This window comes from Papaver somniferum, chromosome 9, assembly GCF_003573695.1.
Source record: "Papaver somniferum cultivar HN1 chromosome 9, ASM357369v1, whole genome shotgun sequence".
In the NCBI taxonomy this organism is placed as follows: domain Eukaryota; kingdom Viridiplantae; phylum Streptophyta; class Magnoliopsida; order Ranunculales; family Papaveraceae; genus Papaver; species Papaver somniferum.
This window is the reverse complement of record NC_039366.1, coordinates 131320986-131346484: the sequence shown is the minus strand read 5'-3', so window position 1 is coordinate 131346484 and position 25499 is coordinate 131320986. Positions and strand designations below refer to the sequence as shown.

General features: G+C 37.3%; 4 protein-coding genes across 9 annotated transcripts; 3 read left to right on the top strand and 1 right to left on the bottom strand.

Moving 5' to 3' along the window:
• Positions 1–4536: 4536 nt before the first annotated feature.
• Positions 4537–7266, top strand: LOC113308688. The gene has a single exon (XM_026557155.1). It carries the CDS (start codon positions 4713–4715, stop codon positions 6867–6869), a length of 2157 nt encoding a protein of 718 aa, XP_026412940.1. The 5' UTR covers positions 4537–4712; the 3' UTR covers positions 6870–7266.
• A 1735-nt stretch (positions 7267–9001) lies between these two features.
• On the top strand, positions 9002–10266 carry LOC113309951 (dynein light chain 1, cytoplasmic-like). Its single transcript, XM_026558470.1, has 2 exons — positions 9002–9631; positions 9709–10266. Exons 1-2 carry the CDS (start codon positions 9494–9496, stop codon positions 9940–9942), a joined length of 372 nt encoding a protein of 123 aa, XP_026414255.1. The 5' UTR covers positions 9002–9493; the 3' UTR covers positions 9943–10266.
• Positions 10267–10331: 65 nt separating this feature from the next.
• On the top strand, positions 10332–12460 carry LOC113309950 (protein DA1-related 2-like). Of its 6 annotated transcripts, XM_026558467.1 has the most exons (9): positions 10332–10470; positions 10598–10743; positions 10831–10912; positions 11006–11120; positions 11480–11600; positions 11697–11780; positions 11888–12007; positions 12098–12310; positions 12392–12460. In XM_026558467.1, the coding sequence occupies exons 1-9, from the start codon at positions 10425–10427 to the stop codon at positions 12458–12460; spliced, it is 996 nt and encodes a 331-aa protein (XP_026414252.1). In that variant the 5' UTR covers positions 10332–10424. The 6 variants fall into 6 exon arrangements, 3 of the variants coding, with proteins under 3 accessions (XP_026414252.1, XP_026414253.1, XP_026414254.1); XR_003340830.1 differs by lacking the exon at positions 12098–12310 and having other exon boundaries at positions 11710–11780; positions 12392–12457; XR_003340829.1 differs by lacking the exon at positions 12392–12460 and having other exon boundaries at positions 11710–11780; positions 12126–12256.
• Positions 12461–12717: 257 nt separating this feature from the next.
• On the bottom strand, positions 12718–16133 carry LOC113309949 (mitochondrial substrate carrier family protein B-like). Its single transcript, XM_026558466.1, has 7 exons — positions 15652–16133; positions 15098–15274; positions 14862–15011; positions 13925–14026; positions 13767–13837; positions 13558–13625; positions 12718–13188 (listed from the first exon to the last, which is right to left on the bottom strand). The coding sequence occupies exons 1-7, from the start codon at positions 15862–15864 to the stop codon at positions 12941–12943; spliced, it is 1029 nt and encodes a 342-aa protein (XP_026414251.1). The 5' UTR covers positions 15865–16133; the 3' UTR covers positions 12718–12940.
• Between the last annotated feature and the right edge of the window lie 9366 nt (positions 16134–25499).

The following is a 25499-nucleotide window of genomic DNA, read 5'->3' as shown; positions in this document are numbered from 1 at the left end:
ATATATTGACTTATAGATTTTTGGTACGCATATTCTTATTCATATCATATGAAAATCTATTTAGCTTGTGAACCGGATCGGAATGCATACTTGCATGCAAACCGTTTTTGAACTGTGGTTACGGAACTGTTCTTGAACTGTGGTTACGGAACTGGGTTTGTTTCCAAACCGGTATACAAACTGAAACAGTTTTGTATTCCAGAATTCAGTTGTTTTTCCAAATCGGTACACAAACCGATTTAGTTATGTGAACTCCGGAACCGGTGATAGTCTTAAGGTTTCCAAACCGGTACGTAAACCTAAAAAGTTTTGTTAACTCCGGAACTCGGTTTGGTTAAAATGTTTACAAACCGGTACGCGCATTATGACTGAACCGATTCACAAACGTCAATGGTATTTGTACCTTGTACACCTACTAACCATGTCGATTATATTTTCAAGTGAACTTAAATTATTTCTACGAGATAATTATCATTTGATTAATTATTTAAAAATTCTAGACTTATTTGATCACAGGTTTGTAACTCCGAGTTAATGTCTTATGTATATGAAAATGAAGATTAAGCTTTTTAAGTTCAAACCGTATAGTTTAGGCTAACCATGTTGAACATAATCTTTATACACGGTTCTGTTACAATTTTACCTAACCATAATGTATATCTTTTCTACGTGAATCAGATTCAAAGATTCATCTAACAATAAATATTGTTTGCTTGGTTACAAAGCTATCTTAGATTAAACCTAAAGCAACCTATGCTTTCAATGTCTATAAAAGGGGAACTTCAAACAACTGGGATCTTTGAATTCCGACACTACTTTTTGGTGTGTCCTAGTTGTATCTAGGAGTCGTCCTCTTCATAACCCTCTTAGGGATTAGCGACTAAAAAATCTTCATAGGGATTCGTGAAGCCAGGTCTAGTTATCTTTCCTTGATAATTCATGTATCCCGATCTTGTTCGATTTTTGATTTATCACTTGAACAAGATATATAGAAATCACAAAGTTCTTTTCATCTCAAATTTTTTGATTCCACGGGTTTTATACTTGTGAGGTGAATAATAACCTAGGCTGCACTTCGGGTTGCATAAGTCCTTATTTTGAGGTTAACTAGACGTTACCTATAGCTATCGATTTCCACACCTTTAATCATATTATTTGATTGTAAAAGGAAATCATATGCATGCTTAATTTGTGGGAGGCATATTTGGTTTAAAGTCTTCAATTGTGTTGAAGAAACTCTTAGTTGGTGTGATGTCAGCTAAGGGAATCAATTGTGCGGAGTCCTGCTGGGATTCAAGAGGCGTAAGGAGCGCGACTATACCTTAATCAGTAGGATACCTTGTAGAGCTCAACTACATTCCAGTCTGAAGTTAATTTATATTAGGCTAGTGTCTGTAGCGACTTAATACAATTTGGTGTTCAATCTGGACTAGGTCTTGAGGATTTTCTTCATTTAAGGTTTCCTCGTTTACAAAACTTCTTGCGCCTGTGTTTTTTTGTTTTTCCGCATCATATTGTCTTTATAATTGACATATCATAGGTTGTGTGCTGATCAATCATAGTAGAGACATCCAACATAGTTTATTGGATACAACTTGATTGATTCTTAGAAATTGGTCTTTGGTACCATCCAAGTAATCACTTTATGATTAGGTTCACTGATTTGATTCTGTAAATATTCTAATCGCAAGAGAGAGAGATATAACTCTAGATAATATTCCTTGATTGAGTTTAACTCCCGGAGTTGTATTGTGTTTGTCCATACAAATTGCTTAAGAAAAAAGTGATGGTGTATTTCGGTACCCCCGCGTTTTCAGCAGCAGTAGCTACGGTATGAATATGGAAAGACAAGTGGAACACCACGCATGAGTCCTTCACCACGATCTGAAAGGAAGGTGATCGGCCTCCCATCACCAACAACTTCCGTAAAATTTATTAAAAACCACTCCCAGTTGTTGTTATTCTCAGCATCGACTAGTGCCATGACAAGTGGGAAAAAGCCTATAAGTGTGCAGAAATGGAAAACAAAAAGTTACACAAAAACTGAAAACTATGTGTAAATAAAAGTTGCACACCATAACCAAATATGTAGAGTAAAGTTACAGAATCTATAAGTCTAAGAGTTACACTTGAGAGAATAAAACAACGTGCAACTCTCAGTTATCTGTCAGTTACAGTTGTTCAAAAAACATTAAACACACCATGATTACCATTGATCCCAATAGCAGCTATCAAGCAACCTTTGGATATACCCGTAATAAAAGTAGCATCCAAGTTGACTATTGGCCGACAAAATCGGTACCCTATGATGCATGCATAAAATGAGATGAAAACCCGTTGGAACCGTTTGCAGGATCATATTCAAAAGCTATCACACTACCTAGGTTTGTTTCCCTTATAAAATTAATATACCATACCAAGTGCGAGTATGGATTCACATCGTCACCATAAATGGACTCATAAACCTTTTGTCTACCATTATAGGCTTGATAATACTCCATAGTAATTCCATATATTTGGTGTGATAATCATCTGCAATTTTCCTCGGCTTCTTATGAGGATTTTTCTGAACTTCAATCAAACTAGACGTGAAGCTGGTTGAGTATTTCTAATTCAAATTACGCCCACCAACACCACAATTGTGCTCAAGGTTATCCGTCCTAACCTGAAAAAGTACATACAAAATAAAAAACAATTAAAAACCAATATGGTGCAAAAAAAAATCACGTGCAAACCAAAGTTACACATACTATAAAACAGAACTGTAACAAAACATTACACATGCTAACAAGCACAGATAACATGACACATAAACCAACCTGAAACATTTCATTCCTTTCATCAATAGAAGATGCATGAAATTTCCAGTCGCATTCTTTTACTGAACACTTAGCCGTGAACCTAAAACGTTCATTGTATGCTACAATCATGTTAAAACCAGTGCGAATACGGTATTGGGTATAAGCAATCCTGACTTCCTTAACTCCTTCAACAAACACATGACCAATCTCACCAAGAACCTTAGGGCCACCCATTTGATAACAGAGGCTTTGCAGGTTTGCTCTTATCTTCTAATACATTCCAATCGAATGAGTGTTTCTCGACGATGTACTAAAACCACTATAAATAGAAGTTGCCCTAGAGCTAGATGAGAAGGCTACACGAGTAGCATTTTTGCAAGAAGATATCAAAACTAGTCTTCTTTTTTCTATGGGTAGGGGATGTAAGAGCTTGAAGCGAATAATCACAATCAATTGGAAGATCTTTCCCGCCTTCTCGGAATAAGAAACAAATACCAAGTATAGTAAATTGCTCCCATTGCTTGCAAACTTGGTCCTTAAACTCATCAAATGTAGTTTGAACATCAATACAAGTGGTAATAAAATCTGAAAAATAACAAACAACAGCAATGAAACTCACAACAACCATGACAACCTGAAAAATACAAACATACAATAAAAATATCAAAAAAAAAAAAAAACTAACGGAGTTCACTCGGGGGCGTTGCCCCATCATGAGAAATATCTCATACACGACAAGTAAAACATAAAATGAGTAATCAAAAATATCAAGAAAGATAACAAGAGAAAAAATGTGTCTTAAAGATACACACACACTATAATTACACATGCTACAGGACAATACGTGTAACTTCAAGTTACACATTTTATAAAACAACTAACTAGATTTTGTTGTTCTTCTTTAGAAACAATGTTGTTTCTTATACTCAACAAAAGTAACAAGAGGAAAAATTTGTCTTAAAGATACACATACTATAACTACACATGCTACAGGACAATATATGTAACTTCAAGTTACACATTTTATAAAACAACTTGTCTACATAAATTTGTTATTTTTCTCCGGAAACAATGTTGTTTCTTCTTGTATCAACAAATATTAACAACAATAATGATCGAAATTTAGCTAGTAATACAAAAATAGAATACAAAATTGAAATCAAACAACAACAACAATAGTACCTAATTTTGTTGATTCTTTTGAAAAAATGTGGTTTCTTCTTCCTCTTCTCAGTATCAACATATTCGAAATAAAAAAAAAAAGAAATCAACAAGATCTAAGTTAAAAAAATTAAAATCAAAACCAAAATCAAAAGGAAAAACAATGAAAACAGCAGAAAAGCAGAATAAAAAACATACCTGGATTATTGTCTCCGTCTTCTCAAACAATGTTGTAAATATTGTTCTCAGATCCATAAATCTTCTCGTTAGAAACAAAATTGAGTATGTAAATCACTAAATTTTATTCTTCACAATATGAAATAGATTGAACGAAAAATAAAAATGAATCAAACAAATTCAGTCGATTGAGTGTGAAGGAAAAAAACCTAACTAAATCACGCAACTCTAACTCTGAAAAGCAGAAGAAATAAGAAATCTGAGATTTGATTTATTTTATTTATATTTCAATACAAAATACCGGAGGTTATTTCCAGTATTTAAAAACTTATTAAAAAATTGATAACGTTATTTTTTCAAGAAATTTCAAAATCCGACCCAAAATTAAAAGTTTTGAGCCAAGAAATAACAAAATCCGAAAGTGTGGAGCTGATGGCGAATGATCCATATTGTTGGATCTCTCGGTATTGAATCCATATAACAGGCGGTTTAAAATATATTTCAACACTTTTCGTCATATCAGCCCCTTCCAACAAAAACCCTAGTCTAGACGCTGAAGGAGGAGTTGCAAAAATGTCAAGCATTCCAGACGAAATCTACAAGAAAATCCTGGTAAGGTTACCGGTAAAACCAATATCTATATGTAAATGTGTTTGCAAGACTTGGTATACCTTACTATCTACTCCTGATTTTGTTAAATTGCACCTTCATCTTACTATCCAGAGAAACAATCCCAACCTCATGCTCAGAAGTTATGAAACCACAAGTCCATCTTCCCTGCTGCATTCCATAAGTTACGATACTATATTATCATCAGTGAATGAAATTGAGCATGATTGTGAAATTGATTACCCATTTAAAAGCTTACATTATGATATGGGATTGTTGGGATCTTGCAACGGTTTGGTTTGCATGTGGTTTTCTGATACAGATGAAACAGAATTCTTTTGTGTTTGGAACCCAGCCACTAAGATATACAAGAAATTACCTAAATCGCCAGGTGCATATGGGGTATGTGGTTTTGGTTATGATCACAATACTGATGATTACAAGTTGATAAATGTTGTAGACACCAGTTGTTTAGTCGAAGTCTACACATTACGGTCTAATTCTTGGAGAAACACTCAAACCATCCCTTTTAGGATTCCCATGCGAGACATCGGGGTGCTTGTAAATGGTTTTTATCATTGGTTAGGTGAAACTCGAGCTGAACCCTTTTCCAAAGTTATAGTCTCCCTGGATATCAGCAGTGAGAGATTCGAAGAGATTCAACTACCAAAAGAAACTGGCGGGAAGACACTTTTCTTTATGAGTGTGGGGGTGTTGCAAGAGTGTCTTTGTGTAATTGGTTATTTTCCTTATGAATTCCATGTATGGACAATGCAAGATTATGGAGTTTGTGAATCCTGGACTAGACGTTTTGTCGTTGCCAGTGAGAGCTTTATGGATAGCATTTATGCGAAGCTTATGTGGTCTTTTGAGAATGGTAAAATTGTATTCACGATGGCTGGTGCTGTGGTTTTATATGACCCGAAGGATGAAAGCCTCAGAGTTCGATATATTGATGGTCTGGATAACTTGATCGAGGATGAAGTGAGTTATTTCGAAAGCTTAGTTCCACTTGACTCTCCAACTTGTGCAAAAATGTCAAGCATTCCAGACGAAATCTGCCATGACATCCTGTTAAGGTTACCGGTAAAATCCATATTTACATGTAAATGTGTTTGCAAGACTTGGTATGCCTTACTATCTACTCCTGATTTTGTTAAAATGCATCTTCATCTAACTATCCAAAGAAACAATCCCAATCTCATGCTTAGAAGTGATGAAACCACAAGTCCATCTTCCCTGCTGCATTCCATAAGTTACAATACGATATTATCATCTCTGAATGAAATTGAGCATGATTGTGAAATGGATTACCCATTTAAAAGCTTACATTATGATATGTGCTTGTTGGGTTCTTGCAACGGTTTGGTTTGCTTGTGGTTTGCTGATACAAATAAAACAGAATTCTTTTGTGTTTGGAACCCAGCCACTAAGATATACAAGAAATTACCTAAATCGCCAAGTGCATATGGGGTATGTGGTTTTGGTTATGATCACAATACTGATGATTACAAGTTGATAAATGTTGTAGACACTAGTTGTTTAGTCGAAGTCTACACATTACGGTCTAATTGTTGGAGAACCACTCAAACCATCCCTTTTAGGATTCCCATGCGAGATATTGGGGTGCTTGTAAATGGATTTTATCATTGGTTAGGTGAAACTCGAGCTGAACTCTTTTCCAAAGTTATAGTCTCCTTGGATATCAGCAGCGAGAGATTCGAAGAGATTCAACTACCAAAAGAAACTGGCGGGAAGACACTTTTCTTTATGAGTGTGGGGGTGTTGCAAGAGTGTCTTTGTGTAATTGGTTATTTTCCTTATGAATTCCATGTATGGACAATGCAAGATTATGGTGTTCGTGAATCCTGGACTAGACGTTTTGTCATTGCCAGTGAGAGCTTTATGGATAGCATTTATGCGAAGCTTATGTGGTCTTTTGAGAATGGTAAAATTGTATTCACGATGGCTGGTTCTCTGGTTTTATATGACCCTAAGGATGAAAGCCTTAGAGTTCGATATATTGATGGTCTGGATAACTTGATCGAGGATGAGATGAGTTATGTCGAAAGCTTAGTTCCACTCGACTCTAGTACTTACGTGGGACAGATGAATGAATAAGAAGTTGAAGAAGACAAGGACCAAGAAGAGGAAAAGGATTAGACGTAATTTTTCCTTGTCATTCACATTTACTATTTTGCATTTCGCTTCTCGTACTTCTGTTTAACTATATACTGATGTGGATTTTGGTTAGTGAATAGCGAGGAAGTTCTTAAGTGTAATGAGGTAATTCTATGCTGGCTATTCTGCATTTCAGTTCTCCTTTGTTTAATTTGTTCTGTTTCTTAGAACCTTAGTATGCACTAGATAATGGAAGTGAAGTCTATGTTATGTATCGTGTTTTCAGCAGTGTATTTTCTTCTGGAATTCCCTTCACCTTTTTGGCATTAATTTTTTCACTCGATTAATGAATCTAATTTATTGTGGAAGTGAAGTCTATGTTATGTATCGTGTTTTCAGCAGCACATTTTCTTCTGGAATTCCATTCACCTTTTTGGCATTAATTTTTGCACTCGATTAATGAATCTAATTTATTGATGTTCACTTACTGTGATATATATCCTCCATGTTTACAGTCATGATGTACTCTCTTCTATAGCTGTTACTCAGCACTGATGCGATCACCATTTCCACATCAACCTTGGTGGAGGACTAGACTTGATGTGAGTTTCATCGTTCTCATGTTAATCATTGATGGTTAAGAGGCATTGGAGACTCAGTGATATAACATATTTGGTACTTACCATAGACTGCATTAGGATTAGTTATTAGCTTTTGCTCAGAGAACTTCCCATTCTTAAAGATGACTTGCTTTCTTGCCTTCTAAATGCTAGCGAACTAAAACTGATTTACTTTGTGATTAAAGTGTCTGACTCTATCCTGGCTAGCAAACAGGACTGCTTGAGTCGAAGGACAATAAAGGAGGAGTAGACTTTTGTCCTCTTTAGTCATATGGTGATACCTAGTTGAGCTGCAGGTCTCTCTTGATTCTTTAGGCACACTTCTACTAGAGTAAATTGAATATTTCGTGAAAATTGTTTCTTGGCCATACCATAAGGTGTAGTGACAGTCAGAACTTAATGATCTTTCCGTCAGGGTTAGGTAGGGGTGTAAATTCGGGCAGGCCGGGCCGTCCGACCCAAAAACTAAGACAGGCCGGGCAGGCCAGGCTTAATATTTGTGAGCCCGTAAACAAATTCAGGCCGGACAGGCCGGGCACAAGTAGATAATTTGCTACCCAAAGCCCGCTTTTTATACGGGCAGGTCAGATTGGGCCGGACAGGTCACTATTTTGATTTTTTTTTTTTTAAGTTTAAATTTTCAAATGAACGGTATTAAATACAATATCCTTTCCTTTCCAACATCACATATCGTAAGTGATAGTATTATTTTATATTTAAATTACACTGACAAATTTTTAATTTTAGCCTATAATAAATAATTAATTAGAGTACAATAAACTTTCTAATAAGAAAATATATTACCATTAATGTTTTGAAAAGGTTAATTATAAGTAAAAAAATAATTATATATTTTATTTTTCTTGACACAAAATTGACAATTATAAAATTGTAACTTTTAAGTCTTTTTAGGAGGATATTAAATGATTAATGGCACATAGAAGGCTTTCAGGCTGGGCACCAGGCCGGGTATCAGGCGGGCATCATAATTAATCGCAAAGTCCGAGACCGCCCAATAAATTAATCCAGGCCAGGCCGGGTGGTCCATGACGGGCCATAACAAGCTTTGGGCTACTTCGGGTACAGGCGGGCTCGGACGGATACAGGCAGGCCGAGTATTTTCGGGTATTATTTACACCCCTAGGGTTAGGGATCAGGTGGGTAATGATGAGGCTTTTTTTCTCCAGTGGTTTTCAAATAATTCATTGAATATTTGTGAACATATGTATTAAAATCAAGTTTCATTCTTTCATGGTAAACCTTTCACGTCTTATAAGAATAGTTGTGTAGTCTGAAAATCATTATCAAGCTTGTTTTTATATAAAAGTTCTTAACCTAGGATGAGGGTGTGAGCACCTAGACGGTAGCTCCTATAATTCCCTCAGTAGCTTTCATAGTTCTGATCTGCCTTTGTTGCATTGCCGCTACTGGGTCGTGCTAATTCCATGCCAATCAGTAGTGGAATCGAAGAAGAAATATAGTGTATCTGCATTCATGAAATTTTGTGAAAAAAAGGTTGAAATCATCTAATGGATTCCACTGGATCGATTGCAAGATGTGCTTAGGATTACAATCTCGAATTGATCGGATGGACTTTTTAGATTGCGCCTACAAAATTAAATTCTTTTATCGAATTAGATAGCCTAAACTAAGGAAGTTTGTTCTCTGTTTATTACTCATTTGAAGCTTACTCATTAATCCGACTCATTTTGTGACAAAAAGACAACAGGTCATTTGGTGGTGGAAGATGATACAGACATTAAGTCTATCTCGTTTGACATATTTAATCTCATCCACTAAAAGATATTTCTTACAAATTTAGATTTCGGAAACCAGAAAATATCTCCATGCTTCTTTTCATTTTCAACCACCCACTTCAGTCCATTGCAGAATATGTATAAAGTTTGTCATATACACTGTCATGATTCAATAAAGATCATTAACTGAGGCACCATTTATATTAAAAGAGAGATCGAGAGAGCCGGCAGAGAAGAGCACAGAGACATGTTTGAAGGAAAGGCAGTTGTGAGGGAAACAGACATGCCGGAAGAAATGCAATGCCATGCAGCGGAACTAGCTTACCAGGCACTTGATTTATACGAACCTTCAGATCACAGATCCATTGCTTATCATATAAAACAGGTTTGTTTATTCGTCATTCATTTATACATAATCAATCATGTGCCTGGCATTATTATGATATTTGTGTTAATTGACAGGAATTTGACGAAGCATATGGAGCTGCATGGCATTGCGTCGTGGGTTCAAACTTTGGGTCATGCATTACACATGTATTTGGGAATTTTATTTTCTTTCATGTGGAAATGATGGAGATTCTAGTCTTTAAAGATGGCAGTGACTTGGAAAAAACGAAAGAGGAAGCCGTTGGAGTAGCCTACGATATTCAAAAGCAACAACAAGAAAAAGAAAATTCACCCTTGACAAGAATCTAGAACAGAATGCATACATGTCTATTCCATTGCAAGTGTATACACTAGCATAATATGTTTCAAGAATAATGTACCAACGGTTATGCTTCGCCGCAAAAAGTTCTGGCATTTATTCTTTCTCCTTCCCGAAAGAAACTTGTTAGATGATTGTTAATGGAAAGTCCGTCGCCTGGGTGGTAGTTATAAGTTAGTTAAGTTTCATATTCTGTTGTACATCTTTACACTCTAGCATCTTTACACTCTATAAGCCTTTTCTTTGATAAAACTTTCAGTGATTAATTATATTCTCTTTTCCAATATATAAAGAATCTGTATATCTTTTGTTTATCTATAATGCCAACAATCACACAGACATTTTACTTTTAGTGATGCCTTTGTTCTGCAATTTGTAACCCTTCTTTTTGCTTTTTAGTCTCTCTACATCTGTTTCTCTCAAAAATATGGTTAGATAATCATAATCTGGTACTCTAAATTGTTTCATCTTGATGGCTTCTTCAAGGATCGATTCCCTCTCTGAACCCACATCCCATGGTTCTTCCCTCCCACTCAATTTTCATTTATCTCAGGGATAGAGTTTCTCATTTGTTTATCAAGAGCATCAATGAAGCTGGTTATGATTGTTCTTAGTTTCTATATCTGCTTTGTCGTTGGATACCAGGTAGCTTGGCAGCACAATCCTGTGGGAGAAAGCCTGCTTTCTTAAGATGGCTTAGAAAGCTCTTCAAAGGACGTTCAAATCGTCAGAAATTGCCGCAGCTTCATGGTGAAGAAACCATAGCTAGGCATGTCCCTGGTGAACCCATGGTAATTATAGAGCTTCTCCTTGTTATCTTTAAAAAAAGAAAATCCAGTCCAAGGCAAAATGTGTGTGACTTGCTATTTATTTTTCAGGATGATCAATCTAAAGCTAAAAACGGCGAGTCAGATCATGCTGTTGCACTCTCTCTGGCAGAAGATTTGAAGGACCCTCATGGTATGCTTTTAATAGAACTGTTTAGTTTGAAGCTTTGAGCTTGTTTACAATTCAAGTTTACACTTGACACTAGTGAGTATATCGATTTTGCAGGATGCAGAAGGCGGACAGAACATGACGAAGATTTAGCTAGAGCACTTCAGGAAAAACTCAATGAGCCATCATATCCTTCTTATGATCCTACTTCTCTTTTTCCCGGAGAGTACAGGTTCTTCTTCACTAAATTGGTATTCTTGAACAGCTAGTTTCACTGATGAATCAAACATTAGCTGTTTGTGACTTTGTGTGAGACGCTAGACTAGGCGAGGTGCCAAGCCCTTCGCCTCGCCTTGCCTAGCGCCTAGGGCGACCAGAAAAATAAAATATCAAAGGTAATGGCTCATGTTTTGGTGCCTTGGGCGCTTTATTAGTTAGGCGCCCCTGCATGCCCCGTGCGCCTTGGGCGCCTAGCTAGCCTTTCACACATACTGTACTTACGTTAGTACTAGTAGTTCAAGGGAGGTCTAAAATTGATTGGAGACTCGCATGTGCTTTTCGACAATTTGAGTATCTTGCATGGATTTGCAGGTTGTGTGGTGGCTGCAATGGTGACTTAGGATATGGTGATTATTTGTTATGTATGGGAGCTTTTTGGCATCCCTCGTGCTTTCGCTGTTATGCTTGTGATTATCAGATAGTTGAGCATGAGGTTAGGGTTCCTTTTCAACTGACAACTTAGAATTTTAGTTGGAGTTTTATTTTTATTTTTATGAGTAGCTTCTAAAGTCCTTTCTCTTGGACCAAGTTTTCATTGTCAGGGAGGAATCCTTACCATATGTCCTGTTTCAGAGAATTGCATCATCCCAGTTGTGAAGTTTGCCATCAGTTTGTAAGAAGTACTAACTGAAAATGTTCTGTCTCCATTGACTTAAAACCGAGGTTACATTATGTATCAGAGATATGATTCAAGAGCTAATAGGTCTTGAATCTTTACAGATTCCACCAAATGATGCTGGTTTAATCGAGTTCAGGTCTCATCCTTTTTGGGGGCAGAAGTATTGTCCTATACATGAGCACGATAACACTGCTCGTTGTTGCAGTTGTGAACGCTTAGAGGTATGGTAGCTTGCTCAAAGAAATTATGACTTATATAGTTAGCCGAATAGGTTGATCTTATTCTTACAGTGATTCACTATTGTGATCAAGTCATTGAGTGCAAGGTACATTCCTTTAGGAGACGGACGCAATCTATGTTTAGAATGCATGGAATCCGCGGTCATGGATACGGGTGACTGTCAACCACTATATCATTCAATCAGAGACTTCTATGAAGGAATGAACATGAAACTAGATCAACAAATCCCCATGCTTCTAGTTGAAAGACAAGCCTTAAATGAAGCTATTGAGTGGGAAAAGAATGTAATCAACATATTTTTCTTTTTTGTGATTTATTGCCCTCACTGGAAGTTCTTCTTGAATCGACATTGGTTCTTGTTCCAGGGTCACCTTCAGATGCCTGAGACTAGAGGTTTATGCCTTTCTGAAGAGCAAACTGTCACAAGTGTATGAGCAGACACTGTATTCTGATACTCTATTTTGTATTTTTCACAATTTAAGTGCCCTTTAACTTGAAATGTTAATGCTTCTACACGAGCTGGAAACGGTGCAGTAGAGTCTCCATTTTCGAATTTCACCGCTTTGCAGAATTTTAACCATCGGTCAAAAATACTCCACTTAGATGTTCATGTCAACAAAATCAAGTTCCAAATATGAAAAAAGTGTGGTTGACAAGCAGCAGTTAAAAAATAAGAACAGACACCAGTGAGTGAGGAAACAGTAACCAACTATAAGCACTTGAAATGTGATTCAACCGAGCTCTCTATCAAAATCGTATGTACAAGGAAAAATGCTGTTCGACATAGTAGTACAAAGGTTACCCCAGGAGATTTTTGGCAGGACTACAAAAATACTTTTCTCTGCTTACCTATCTAGTTATATTAGATCTATCTTCTACAAACGTATGGTAAAAGAAACTCGGCCCAACAAGGCCTAAACAGCATCCGCACAAGTAGATTTTGAAAGAAACATTTTTATTGTCTCGTAAGTCATGAATGCAATCCCCACACCAGGAACAACCTTGTAGTATTCAGGCAATATCCCCCTGTACAAACCAGAGAGACCTTCTGTGCGCATTATATGCCTCAGTGTCCCGAAAAGGCCTGTTTTATAGACAGCGGCTGTCCCACCAGCGCCTTCCACCTGCATCCGCCTCCTCACAAGATCCAGAGGGAATATTGCTGCAAATAAAAACAATAATGTCAACAAGGTAGAACCATCAACAGCCTCGTTAAGCATAATCATGCTATAAACTGCAATATGGTGTTCCACCGAGTGCAGCTCTGTGGTTGTAGTATTCCTTTATGGGAAGTAAGGCTACCGATAAGTAGTTACAGGGTGACTCGAAACACACATTTTAGAAGAATACATACAGAAGTGTGAGCCAAAAAGAAGCCACAACAAATGAAATGGCCACTTCTACGAAAATGAGGAACAATATTCAACAATAATAAGAATTAGGAGCACATAGTTACATGAATTAAATCTCATGCTTCAGAAAATTCGTCTAGAGAAAGATTAGACCATTATTATATATTCCAGAAAGTTACCTGTTGATGATGCTATGCCTGATATACTGCCACAAGCTAAGCTGATGCCTATTGTAGAATCTTGGGGCCTGATGTTAAAGCACACAACAATTAGAAAAAGAACGGGCATTAATACAAGAGATAATGTACATGGGCATATTTTAGTTCAAACAATGAGCAGTTCAATACTATTTATTTCTTTTTTCTTCTTTCAAGAAAGTGATTTCCACCTTAATGACTGCCATGAAGCTCTCAACGTTTCATATACTGCAAAGCTGATAGCTAAACTAGGTCCGACACCCTGCATGATATAAGGTGTTAATCAATTACCATAATATACATATTTTCAATAAAAGAAGTCAAACTCATGCTAAAGGAAGACACTTACCAACAACGTTGCTCCAAGACCTTTATACAGGCCAAACGCAGCCTCTTCTCTGGAGATGGTACGAAGTGCATGCCACATACCCCGATAGTAAATTGCATTTGTCTGCATCAATTGTAATTCAAATTCAGCATCAAGCGAAAATAAATCATGATGTCGTGGACTTACTATAATAACCCCAAGTGCATTGAGAAGCAATTACAACTGTTTTTCTATAAGCAGGTGAATCATGTGATCTGTCTCATCAAACAAAATATCTTCGCCAACTGTGGGCACCCATATCCAATTATCAGGTGAAGAACTTCAAAACTTCAAGACACATTGTAAGATAACCACAATGGGTGCAGATGATGAATCTTTATGCCCAATAAAGGTGCTCAAAGTACACTTCTTTCGAATTTTCAAAGGCCAATAAGACAGAAAGAATGACCTTCACCATTCTCACCTCTTAGATTCTGGCTTCATCAACAAACAGAATTTCTCCTTCGCACTGATGCATTTGAGATCGGAGCTTCACCTATGATGGCAAGTGAAGCTGAGATGCAGCATCGAATCATGTGGTCAAAACATGATTCTATAGGGGATATAAATCTAAAATTCAGAAGTTAACTAACAAGGTAAATCAATTATTATTCACTTTCTAACTAATAAACGAGCCACTCTTCGTTAGAACTTCATAGCAAGCTATTATCACAAATAGAGAAAACTACAACCACATCCTTTTGTAAAAGTTGAATTTCTACTATTGACTGAACCATTCCGGAATTCAGTCAAAATACATATAAGAACAAAACAATGGCAGTAGGAAAACAATTTTTTATTGGGACAGTAGGATTAAATGACATTGCCAACAACATTAAAAAGGGCCAACGTTCAACGTCCAATAGTTGGCTATGAGCTTATAACTTTAACCCACTAAGAATGATGTTTTTGTTGGTACCTGAGCAGCAAGCCGTGTCCTAACAAGATCCAATGGATATGTAAGTGATGCTGCCGTTATTCCAGATAAACCACCACTTACAAGTTTAACAGAAATATCTGCACCAACACTCTTTCTATGGCTTTCCAATCCAGGAACCGTCTCTAGATACTGAAAAGGATAAAACAAATCATGTCAACAATAAGAAAACCTCAAAGTTAGCACTCAGAGATTCATTCGAGAAATTGGATACCAACCTTCTTGTAACGCTCATAAGAATAGAAACTGATTGAAGAATAAGGTAAACGATGAGCAATTGTAACAAGGTTCCCTTTCCAAAATGCTCTATACCCTTCTTGTGATACTATTCGTGACGCCTCTTTCCAAATACTAGCTTTGCTCAATGCCTTACCATCTGAGTGCATACCTTGCAACTGAAGAAAATACACAAAATCAATCCACGTTGTCTCATTTTAGTAACTACGCATTTTCATCACTCAAGCAAAACAGGAGCCCCACGAATTCAATGCTCATCCATATAGTAAATCTTGTGCCAATTACCAAGTATATAATGTATATTGCTTCAAAAAAAAGTATATAATGTAAACTGCTCATCTATATACTAAATCTTGTGCCAATTGCCCAGTATATAATGTATGAACCTAATGCACAGTCTTTAGCTAAACCCCTACATAATTTTCCACACAATTAAAACCCCAAATTTCAACTACTTAGATAAAAGTGTCAACAACTCTCATATAAAAAGATAGTAGAAATTCAACAAAAAGCTGAAATTGAATAGGGAATGAACCTGGAAAAGGATAGTGAGACGAGCAAATGGAGCAGTACAAGTTTTACTAACAGCGCCAGCAATACCACCAGCTAACAAGTGAGAAACAGTTCCGATCTGTGAATGTGGTTGTTGATGATACTTTCTCACTCCACCACCATCACTAACACCACCACCACCACCAGGATTTACAACACCAGCTACACCTCTTACTGGTTCTATTTGCATACTCATTTTTACAAAACTAAAAATGCATAGATCTCTGAGACCCCTCTCTATAAAAACCCTAGATAAACAAAAACAAAAAAAAAGGATCGTCTCTTCTCTGTCTCTGCCGGGAGAAGAGAAGAGAAATCAATAATCAAAAATGAAAGACTTCTGACTCAATCTGATTTGTTATTCGTTTTCCGGAGATTGGGAAGTGAAAACCTAATTCTGGTTCTGCCGCCATCAAAGGCGATGTCAAGTTTAAAAAACTTGAACCGACATTACACAGAAAAAGAATATCCGAAAGAAGCAACCCCGTATAGAGAGTACCTATTCTATACGTTAAGGCGTACTTATTCATTTGTTACCATTCTCATCCCATCTGATCTGAACCGTAGAAATAAAAATTCACCTTCTTTTTCCTAATAAAATCACGTGATTCAAGACCGAGCGTAGTCAACAAGACAAAAGACCAAAAGTCTGAAGGGAGATGGTACCAATCCACATGTATGCTTCTCAACCGAAGCTGCTAGGTATACCCTGGACTTATACCCAACATCTTACACCCCTACGTGTCATCAATACCTACTGTAGATTTCATCCTCATCCTACCCCACCAGAAAAATGCAGGAGTCCGCTTTAAAAGTGAGCAAATAAGAAGTTGACACATAGGGGTGTAAGATTTTTGGGTATAAAACCAGGGTATACATAGCATTTTCGCTTCTCAACTGTCTAAAAACTTAGATGCCTATTTTGCATGCAACCAATCCTGGTGAGGGGTGACCATGCCACCCGTATTGGAATTATTTTTGTAGCTATAGAGTTAGAAGACCGAATTAAAAAACTGCAAATTCTAGATTTTTTTTTTTGGTACACGATGGGAAGGAAAGAAAGGTAAAGAAACTGATTTAGGTTTTTTTGCTGATAAGAAACTGATTTAGGTGGCATGAACTTTGTGAGAGAAAGTATAATCCGCTAGAGAGTGTGCTGCAATGTTGGCTGATTCCGGGACATACTTGATTGTGCTTGAGTTAAAGCTATCTAGCAGATGTTTAGTATCATCATTGAGCTTCCATATCTTCCACGGAGCGCGATAGTTAAATTCTGTTAGATACTTCACTATGACCTGGCAGTCTCTTTCAATGATGATATGTTGCAGATTGAGCCAAGATGCCAGTTCTGCTGCACAATTGGGATGTTCTAGGTTTAGTCTAGTATTGATTTTGTTCCCAAGTTTTGTTTTGTTGTTGGCTACTAGTAGTATCTTTGTAATTTTCTTTTCAGGTTAACCACTGCTTTGTGGTCTTACCCGTTCTTTTCCTTTTTAATATATTCCCCTTTTCTGAGTAAAAAAAAAAGAAATCTGCCTGCTTCAGCAAAAACGGAACTATCGCAGTTACCAATTCTAGTGCCAGCACCTCAGCAGGTGTTCAACTGGTCTCTTGCAATGGATGCACAGGCATACAACCCATTCTTCCAGGTGGCATCAACATTTATTTTTATGACTGGCAAGGACGGTGCATTCCAAATTGAAGTCGTGGGTGGATCTTGAGGATGTTGTTGAGGATGAATCTCTATCACACCTTCATTATGGTTATTGTAGTAAAGATTGAACCAGAAGAAAGCAATTCTTAGAATTCCTTGCGCGTTGGTACTTCTTTTTTCAAAGACTTTTTCATTCCTAGTTTTCCAATGGCCGCTCCAAGAGAGAAAGAATAGCTGTTGTCATCACATTGCAGCCGGGAGAGGATCATAGAGGATATAGTGATCTCAGAATTACCTTGTAATCCCAGCCCTAATGGGAAAGCAAACCAGGTGGCTTGAGCCAAATCACATTGGAAGAAAAGATGATCAACAGTTTCGGTGCTTTGGTGACATACATTGCACTCAGTAAAGACTCTCTCTACATGTCTGCCTATTTTTTCTGCCACACCTATCCCATTTTGAAGTACTCTCCAAATAAACATCTTGATTTTTGGTGCCATTTTGTCCAGTTTCCAAAATTTCTTCTATGGGAAGTTGCTTTCGCCAGTAGCAGAAGAATCTCCTTGTTGCTTCAATAATAGTTTTTGGAAGGACTGGATTGTAAAATCTCCATGAGGAGTGAGTCTCTATATGAGCTTATCTTCAGCATAATGTTTATTGGGCTTCTCTGAACTTGCAGAGCAGTGTAGGGATCCGTAATCTGTTGGATAAGAGGCATATTCCAAGTTCTCGTGCCACTATTGATCAGCTGGTGCACTTTGACAACTTCAGTGGCTTTTAGAATTTTTGGCTGGTGTTGAGTTTGGTAAGGATGATATCCAAGGGTCAGTCAAAATATTTATGTTTTCACATGTTCCAACTAACCAACATCATCATTTTTTTATGTTCTCTCTACTATCCAACATGGCAGACCAAGTGGTGGAGCAAACTCTTTGTTTTTTGATAGTCCAAAAAGATTTTTCTCTAAGATATTTTGCCTTGATAATCTCAACCCATAAAGAGTTTTGATCATGTAAGAATCTCCAGGTTAGTTTAGCTATTAGGACTTGATTGAGATCATATAGTGATCTGATTCCCAAACCTCCTTTTTTTCTTCAAAAGATTGAACCATTCCCACTTGAGAAAGTGCATCTTTTTCTTGTCTCTGCTATGTCCCCACCAGAAGTCCATAATAATCTGAGAGAGCTTATTGAGCATATATTTTTGGATGAAGGAAGTACCCATGTAATACATAGGGATGAGAGCCAAAACTGATTGGATTAGGGTGGTTCTGCCTGCATGTGAAATTGAATTCCTTCTCCAACCTGCCAATTTTTCTTCAAACTTTTCAATTAAGAAATTGAAGTTCGCTACTCTAATTCCTTGTTGCAGTATTTTAACACCCAGATACTTTTCTTCTTTGCTCATTCTAGTGACTCCAAGAGAAGTGATAATTTCTTCTGCATAAGAAGGAGGAACATTTTTTCTAAAGTGTATTGAATATTTTGAGTAATTTACTACATGTCCCGAGACTATGTAATAATCTTGGAGTATGTTTGTACTTCCAAAAAACATTATATCATCTGCAAACATGATGTGAGTTACAGCTGGTGCCCATCTGTTAATTTTGTATCCGCTGTAAGCGCCTGAATCTTCACTCTTGTTGGTGATGCCACTTAAAGTATGTGAGCAGATAATGAACAAATATGGAGAAAGTGCCCAACCTTGCATGATCCCTCTTTGTGGAGTAAACATACCCTTTGGTTGGCCATTGAGGAGAATAGAGAAGAAGGTGGTTCTAACTCAGTTCATGATGAGGGTATGGGCATTGTCTGATATACCAAAATTTAGAAGTATCTGACTTAAGAAATACCACTCAATTCTGTCATATGCCTTGCTCATATCTAGTTTTAGAGTAAAAGAGCCTTGAGTTGTGTTTGAAGTTTGCATAAAGTGAAATAGTTCTTTGGCCACCATAATGTTGTCAAGTATTTGTCTTCCAGGAACAAATGTTGACTGGTTCTTCTCTACAAGTCCATCCAGGAAAGGACTCAATTTGTTGGTGATGATTTTGATGACAACTTTGTATAACACATTGCATAGAGTTATTGTCTTGTAGCCTGCAGCAGTGCTAGCATCTTGTTTTTTTGGAATAAGAGCTAGATATGTATGGTTCAGGCCAGGTGGAATTGAAGAATATCTAAAGCAGTCCTGGATAAGTTGCACGACCTCAGCACCCACAATTTCCCAACATTTTTTTTGTAAAATAAGGCTGGATATCCATCTAGCCCTGGAGATTTCAATGAGCCCATCTTTTTGATGACATTCATAACTTCCTTAGCACTTGGGATGGAGCTAAGGAACCTGAAATCATCTTGAGAAAGTTTATTAGCATTATCAAGAACAAAAAAGTTAGCATTCACTTGAGTATCTCTTGTGAATATATTTTGAAAATGGGATATAAGAGTCTCCTTGATTTGATCATGACCAGAGATCCAGTTGCCATCTTGGCCTTTTATTGCAAAGATTTTGTTCTTGTTCCTTCTATGAATAACAAATACATGAAAGGCTTGTGTATTTTTTGCCAATGGTTGGACCCATTTAGACCTGTTCCTCTACTGCCAAAACATTCTGTCTATTTTCTCCAAGCTGGTTTGTTGCAGATTGTCGTCTCCTCTTCCGTTATATATGTCAAATGAGCTTTGGCCTGCAGATCCGCCATCTTTTGCTTTTCATTTTCAATCTCTCTCCTTGTGTCACCAGAGGTGTTTTTGCTCCATTTCCCGAGACCTTCTCCTACTTCTTGAAGTTAGTTGTCATGTCTTCTGATGAGTTCTCCCATTGTTCCTTCAAAATTTCCTTGAATTCAGGATGCTCAGTCCAATAAAACTCAAATTTATAGTTTGGTTTTCTATTATGAGGCTTTCTCATTGTGTTGAGAAGAATTGGTGCATGGTCACTCTCTATTCTTGGTAGGTGAAGAACAACAACATCAGGAAAACGTAATCTCCAGTCAGTGTTGCAAATAGCTCTGTCAAGTCTCTCATGTATGGGTGTAGACTGAATGACATAATTCGACCAGGTGAAAGCAGTACCAGCGAATCCTAGATCAATGATGTCTCTCTCTCTAATCATCTTTCTGAATTCATTACAACTAATATCAGTGTTAGCTGAGCCTCCATATTTTTTATGGATGTGCATTAGTGCATTGAGGTTAGAAATGATGCACCATGGATCGGTAATTTCAGCTATTGTATCACTAACTCCTCTCTAGAAGCCATCTCTTTGGGAGTGAGCTAGAGAACCATATATGCAAAGAAGGTCCCAACCATGTATGCTGAGACGAGGACTAATGGAGCAATGTATTAGATTCTGTGATTTTGAGATAATTTGAAGCTGAACATTATCTTTCCAGAGGATTACAATTCCTCCACTTCTGCTATTTGCTGCTACAAAAGCGAAGTTTTTGAAGTTTAGAGTGCTGCAGATCCTATTACTATTATTCCCATTCAGCTTAGTTTCTAAGAGAAATAGGATAGAAGGATTGCAGTTGCGCATGAATGATTTTAGAATTAGAACTGTTGTATCATTCCATAACCCACGACAGTTCCAAGATTGTACTAACATTTTCCTTGCGACTTTTCAGGGCAAATCGCCACAGCTTTAGCAGTTTTGTTACACAATTGCTTCATGGGAGGATCACCATCCATAGGTTCAACTTGTCTTTTATCTCCAATGATGTTTCCAGTGGGAGATTTCTCGACAGTCTTAATATCTCTGGCTTGTCTTCTCCACCATCTCAATTTCCTTTTAACAGTTCCATTGGTGGTATTTGAGGATGGGTTATCTGGTGGTGTGGTGGATGGTGTAATGTTGGTATTTGTGGAAGATGATTTTTTGGGGTTGTTGGTGATTAGGGTAATGGGTTGTTGTGGAGAAGTTTTCTTATTTTTTTCTGTTGGTATTTTTGTTTTACCTGAGGGAGCATGGGGTTGGGGTCCTCCCAATGGGATGTGTAAAGTTATGGTGGAGAGTACGGGTGTAGGAGAGGTGGAATATTTGGCAGTTTAGTTTGGGATGGTAGTGATTGGGGGTGGTTGAGTTGAATCCTTTCGGGTATGGGTAATGGAAGTTTCCGGGTTGATTTTCTGTTGGGCTGACATGGAATGTTTCCTTAAATTTGTGCTCCCTCCAAGAATATCCTCATTGATGTTTGAAATTTTTCCATGCAGAGGGATATTCTGCTTTGAGTGCCCCTGAACTGTTATCGGGAAAGTTTCCTTACTTGTGTAGGAAGTTTCAGTATTTTTTCGGGTTTGGGTCAATATTCTCCGACTGTTTAGGATTGTTTATTAAGTGATTGTAGGGGGTTAGATGTTGAGGGGGGGTGACTGGGATGGGAGGTTGTAGAAAGACTGGGGTTGATGGAACAACCCGTATTGACTTTGTTTTGGAAACCTTCTGGGTTTGGTTCTAGGGTTTTGAATTGAGAGGGTTTGTCTAGGTTTCAAACTGGCATTAATTTCCTCTGTAAGCCTAGCAACTTTTGTGTCTTGCAACTTCTCCATGAGAGTTTCTGGTGAGAAGAAACCCATTTTCTCACATTCTAGATACAATATGTGTCAACTTAGAGGATTTAAAAACCGGAAACTCAAAGATGGGTTCTAAAAGCAAGCCTTATGGTGGAATCCAACCTATTCCAAGTGTGGGAAAAATATGGAATGTCAAGTCTAATCGCTTCCAAGTTGGTGTTTTCCACAAAAAATCCAAGTAGTGTTTCATGGTTTCGTGGGAGCTCCCGTGGAATCCATGTGAGCGCTAATCAGATTAGAGAAAAATGCTATTCAGAATAGCACACTAGAAGACAAAAAACGCCAATCAGATTAGCGCCCAACGCTAATCAGAACATCGAAAGTCAATCGCTATTCATATTAGCGTTGAGCGCTATTCTGATTAGCTTTCTGTAGGCGCTGTTATGAATAGCGTTAAACGCTTTTTTTTATATGGCGTATTCTTCAATTTATTTTAATTACACTCTCCTCACATCACAAAAACGATTTTTGGTTCATATTTTTTTATAAATTGAAATTGAAAATACAACTCAAAAAATTCAAAACAAAATTATAGATTAGGAATTAAATATTTAAATTAGCTAATTTGAACCATTAACATTACGTGAACCTAAATTCATTTCATACATTAAATTACATGGATTAAAATAAACAAAAATTACATGGATTGAAATAACTAAAATTTAGAATTAAACATGATCTGATTTTCATTCTCAAGCCTCATCATTGGTATGATCGCGGGATTTAAGCTCCGAGAAGGTTCTTAAGAATTTGGTAGACATGATCAAGAAATCTTTTGAAGTTGATTGGGTCATGCTAGCTACCCTTCTTGGTATGTTTGAGTTTTAGTCTCATTGTAAGCTTAGAGGCAAGATTCTTGGGAGAAGATTCATTGTGTGATTGTTTGGATGATTTGGAATGAAAGAAAAGGTAGAGCTTTTGGAGCTACACGTAAAAATGTAAAAGAGATAGTTTTGTTCAATAAACGAACTATTATGCTCTGGTTGCAGGATATGGGAACTTTTGAAGATGTTGATATAAAATCCATTTTGTTTAATTGGGAAACGGTTTTACACTTGTGATGTAAGTGTTGGAACCCTTCCTGGGATGTAAATATCTTTTGTTTTTAATATATTTTTTTTCGAAAAATAAAGTTCATTTAGGTTATATCAAAAAATATATCCTTTGAAGATTATCATTTTAACTATCACAAACATAATAAGTTGTTATGGTACTAATTTCAATCCTATGTACAAGTCTTTCAACAACAACAACAACAACGAAAACAGGAAAAAAAAAGACACTCCTTATTGTCAAGCTAACTAAAACCCATTCCTCTTCTTGTCCTAAAATTTGATATTTTATAGAGACTATAAGAATCCTTACCCACTAATTTTAAATGGATATGTGAATTCAAGAGGGTCAAAGAATCTGAAGCTTCTGATCCTCACTCCATCCTCGTAACTATGGGCTTCACTTGACCTTTTAGCACTTCGATTTCTTTTTCCAAGTGGTGAACTAAGATCATGGACTAGTTCATGTATATGAGCACAAACAAGAGTACAAATAGGTTTTAAAACAAAGGTTGGTGCCAAGATAGAATTAAAAACTTTGGTTGTTGGAGGAGACTTTATAGATCCAAATGGATCGAAAAAAATTCAATACACATGCATATTAACACCTCCTTGGCGATGGTTAACATGGGCGTGAATGGAATATGTGAAAAGAAGAGGGTACCCAAATACACTACAATCTTTATGTTTTAACCTATAAGTCCTCCACCGAATATGATCGTCTATGTACAGAGTCGAGACAATACGACAATTCGGTTCACACTTCGTGTGATCGTTTATGGATACGAGATCGAGACAATACAATAATAATATAACTTGTGTCATTGACTATGGATACAAGATCGAGATAATACTACAACAAAGTGTGTTGCTTATGTAGATGCGTAAAAACGGTTCGCTGGTTTTTTAGGGATCGGAGAGACGACCATGTGACGGAGGCTCCTTAACCTAGCAAACTGCCTAACCTCAAACAGATGCACTGCACAGGAGTGCTTTGAGTTCGAGAGATCAATCTGTAGGACTCCGGCCTAAACCAAGACAATGGTCGTTCCAGAGTCAATTCGGTCACAAAAAGGGAAGAGGGTTGATCTGTAGGAGGGAAGCTGAGCAGTGTGTGACATCAATGATGATCAAGGATTGTGAATGTGTTTAAGGTTTCTGCAAGTTTTCTGTGAACTGTTGAGTTCGAATAAGTTCTGGTCGATTGATGGAATTCCTGAGCGTGATTGCTCGAAAAATTGTCTTGTTTTCAATCGTGGATTCAGAGACTTATTTATATTGACAGAATAGTAGACACATTGATCTCCAGTAAGTGTGATAGTTGCTCGAGCGAAAGAGTGGGAAAGTGGGAAATCGTGGTTTAAACAGTTCCAGATCGTGCAGATACTCGGTTGATTGTGCACCCACTACTTTGCTAACTCCCTCAACTACTTGCACGACTTACTCACATTCTCATCATGTATGAACACACGTGTTGTAGGCCGCCAGACCAAAACCTAATTGATATCCCCCATGTGACGTGATTGATGTCTCACGAAGGTGGAGTATGCAAAGCAGACGTGTATTTGATTAATCAGTCTTTGACTTGATTAGACTATGGTTCTAGGTATTGTTTAATCGAGCATGATTGCTGAATGCTCGAGGATTCATGAATTGAACATGTCTTTGGGACGTATAGTTCCCGAATGAATGAAAGATGTTGATATTGCTCGTCTGAGAAAATATTGTCCGATGAATTTGTTTACTATTGATAGTTGAATCAATGTTCGAGCGACTGAGCAAAGATTGCTTATTCGATAAATTACTGAATATTGGTAGTTGGATCAATATTCGAACAATTGAGCAAGTATTACTCATTCGATAAATTATTGAATATTGGTAGATGGATTCAATATTCGAGCAATTGAGCAAGTATTGCTCATTCGATGAATTACTGAATATTGATAGTTGGATCAATATTCGAACAATTGATGAATTATTGGTAGCATGACCAAATAAAATATTAAAATATTGGTAGCTGGACCGAATATTATATTGTTAATCCAGATGTTAGTTGCTGGATCAACATAAAAATTATTAGTGTTTGAACTTGCTCAAAATTATGATTTGCAGAGCATTCATTCGAAACCCTAATTTTTGATCAATTGCTGGTCAATTGATGATTTACATGGGACCGACTACATGGGATGATGGTCGACCATGTAGCTCCCAAGTGCTCGAGTGAGCGTGCACCAAAGTCCTTTGTTGACCAGTTGGTGAAAGAACGATCAAACGCTGGTTTAATCATTTATTAGAACAATGCTCGTGTGAGCGTTAGGTAATAAAACCTAGTTATGGAGAGATGAGTAACCAACCATGAGGGTATAGAAATGGCCCTTGGTGGATGTGGAACCAGCTGATGGTCGTTCGAGTGAGCCCCAAGTTGGTTGGAAAGAGTTTGGACCCAATATGAGCAATTGATAGCAAAATTAGGTCAAAATCATGAAGATGTGTGGGACCGGCTCATTGTAAGCCTTAGGGACGGCCTTGGTCGGTCAAGGCAGCATGCCCGTGT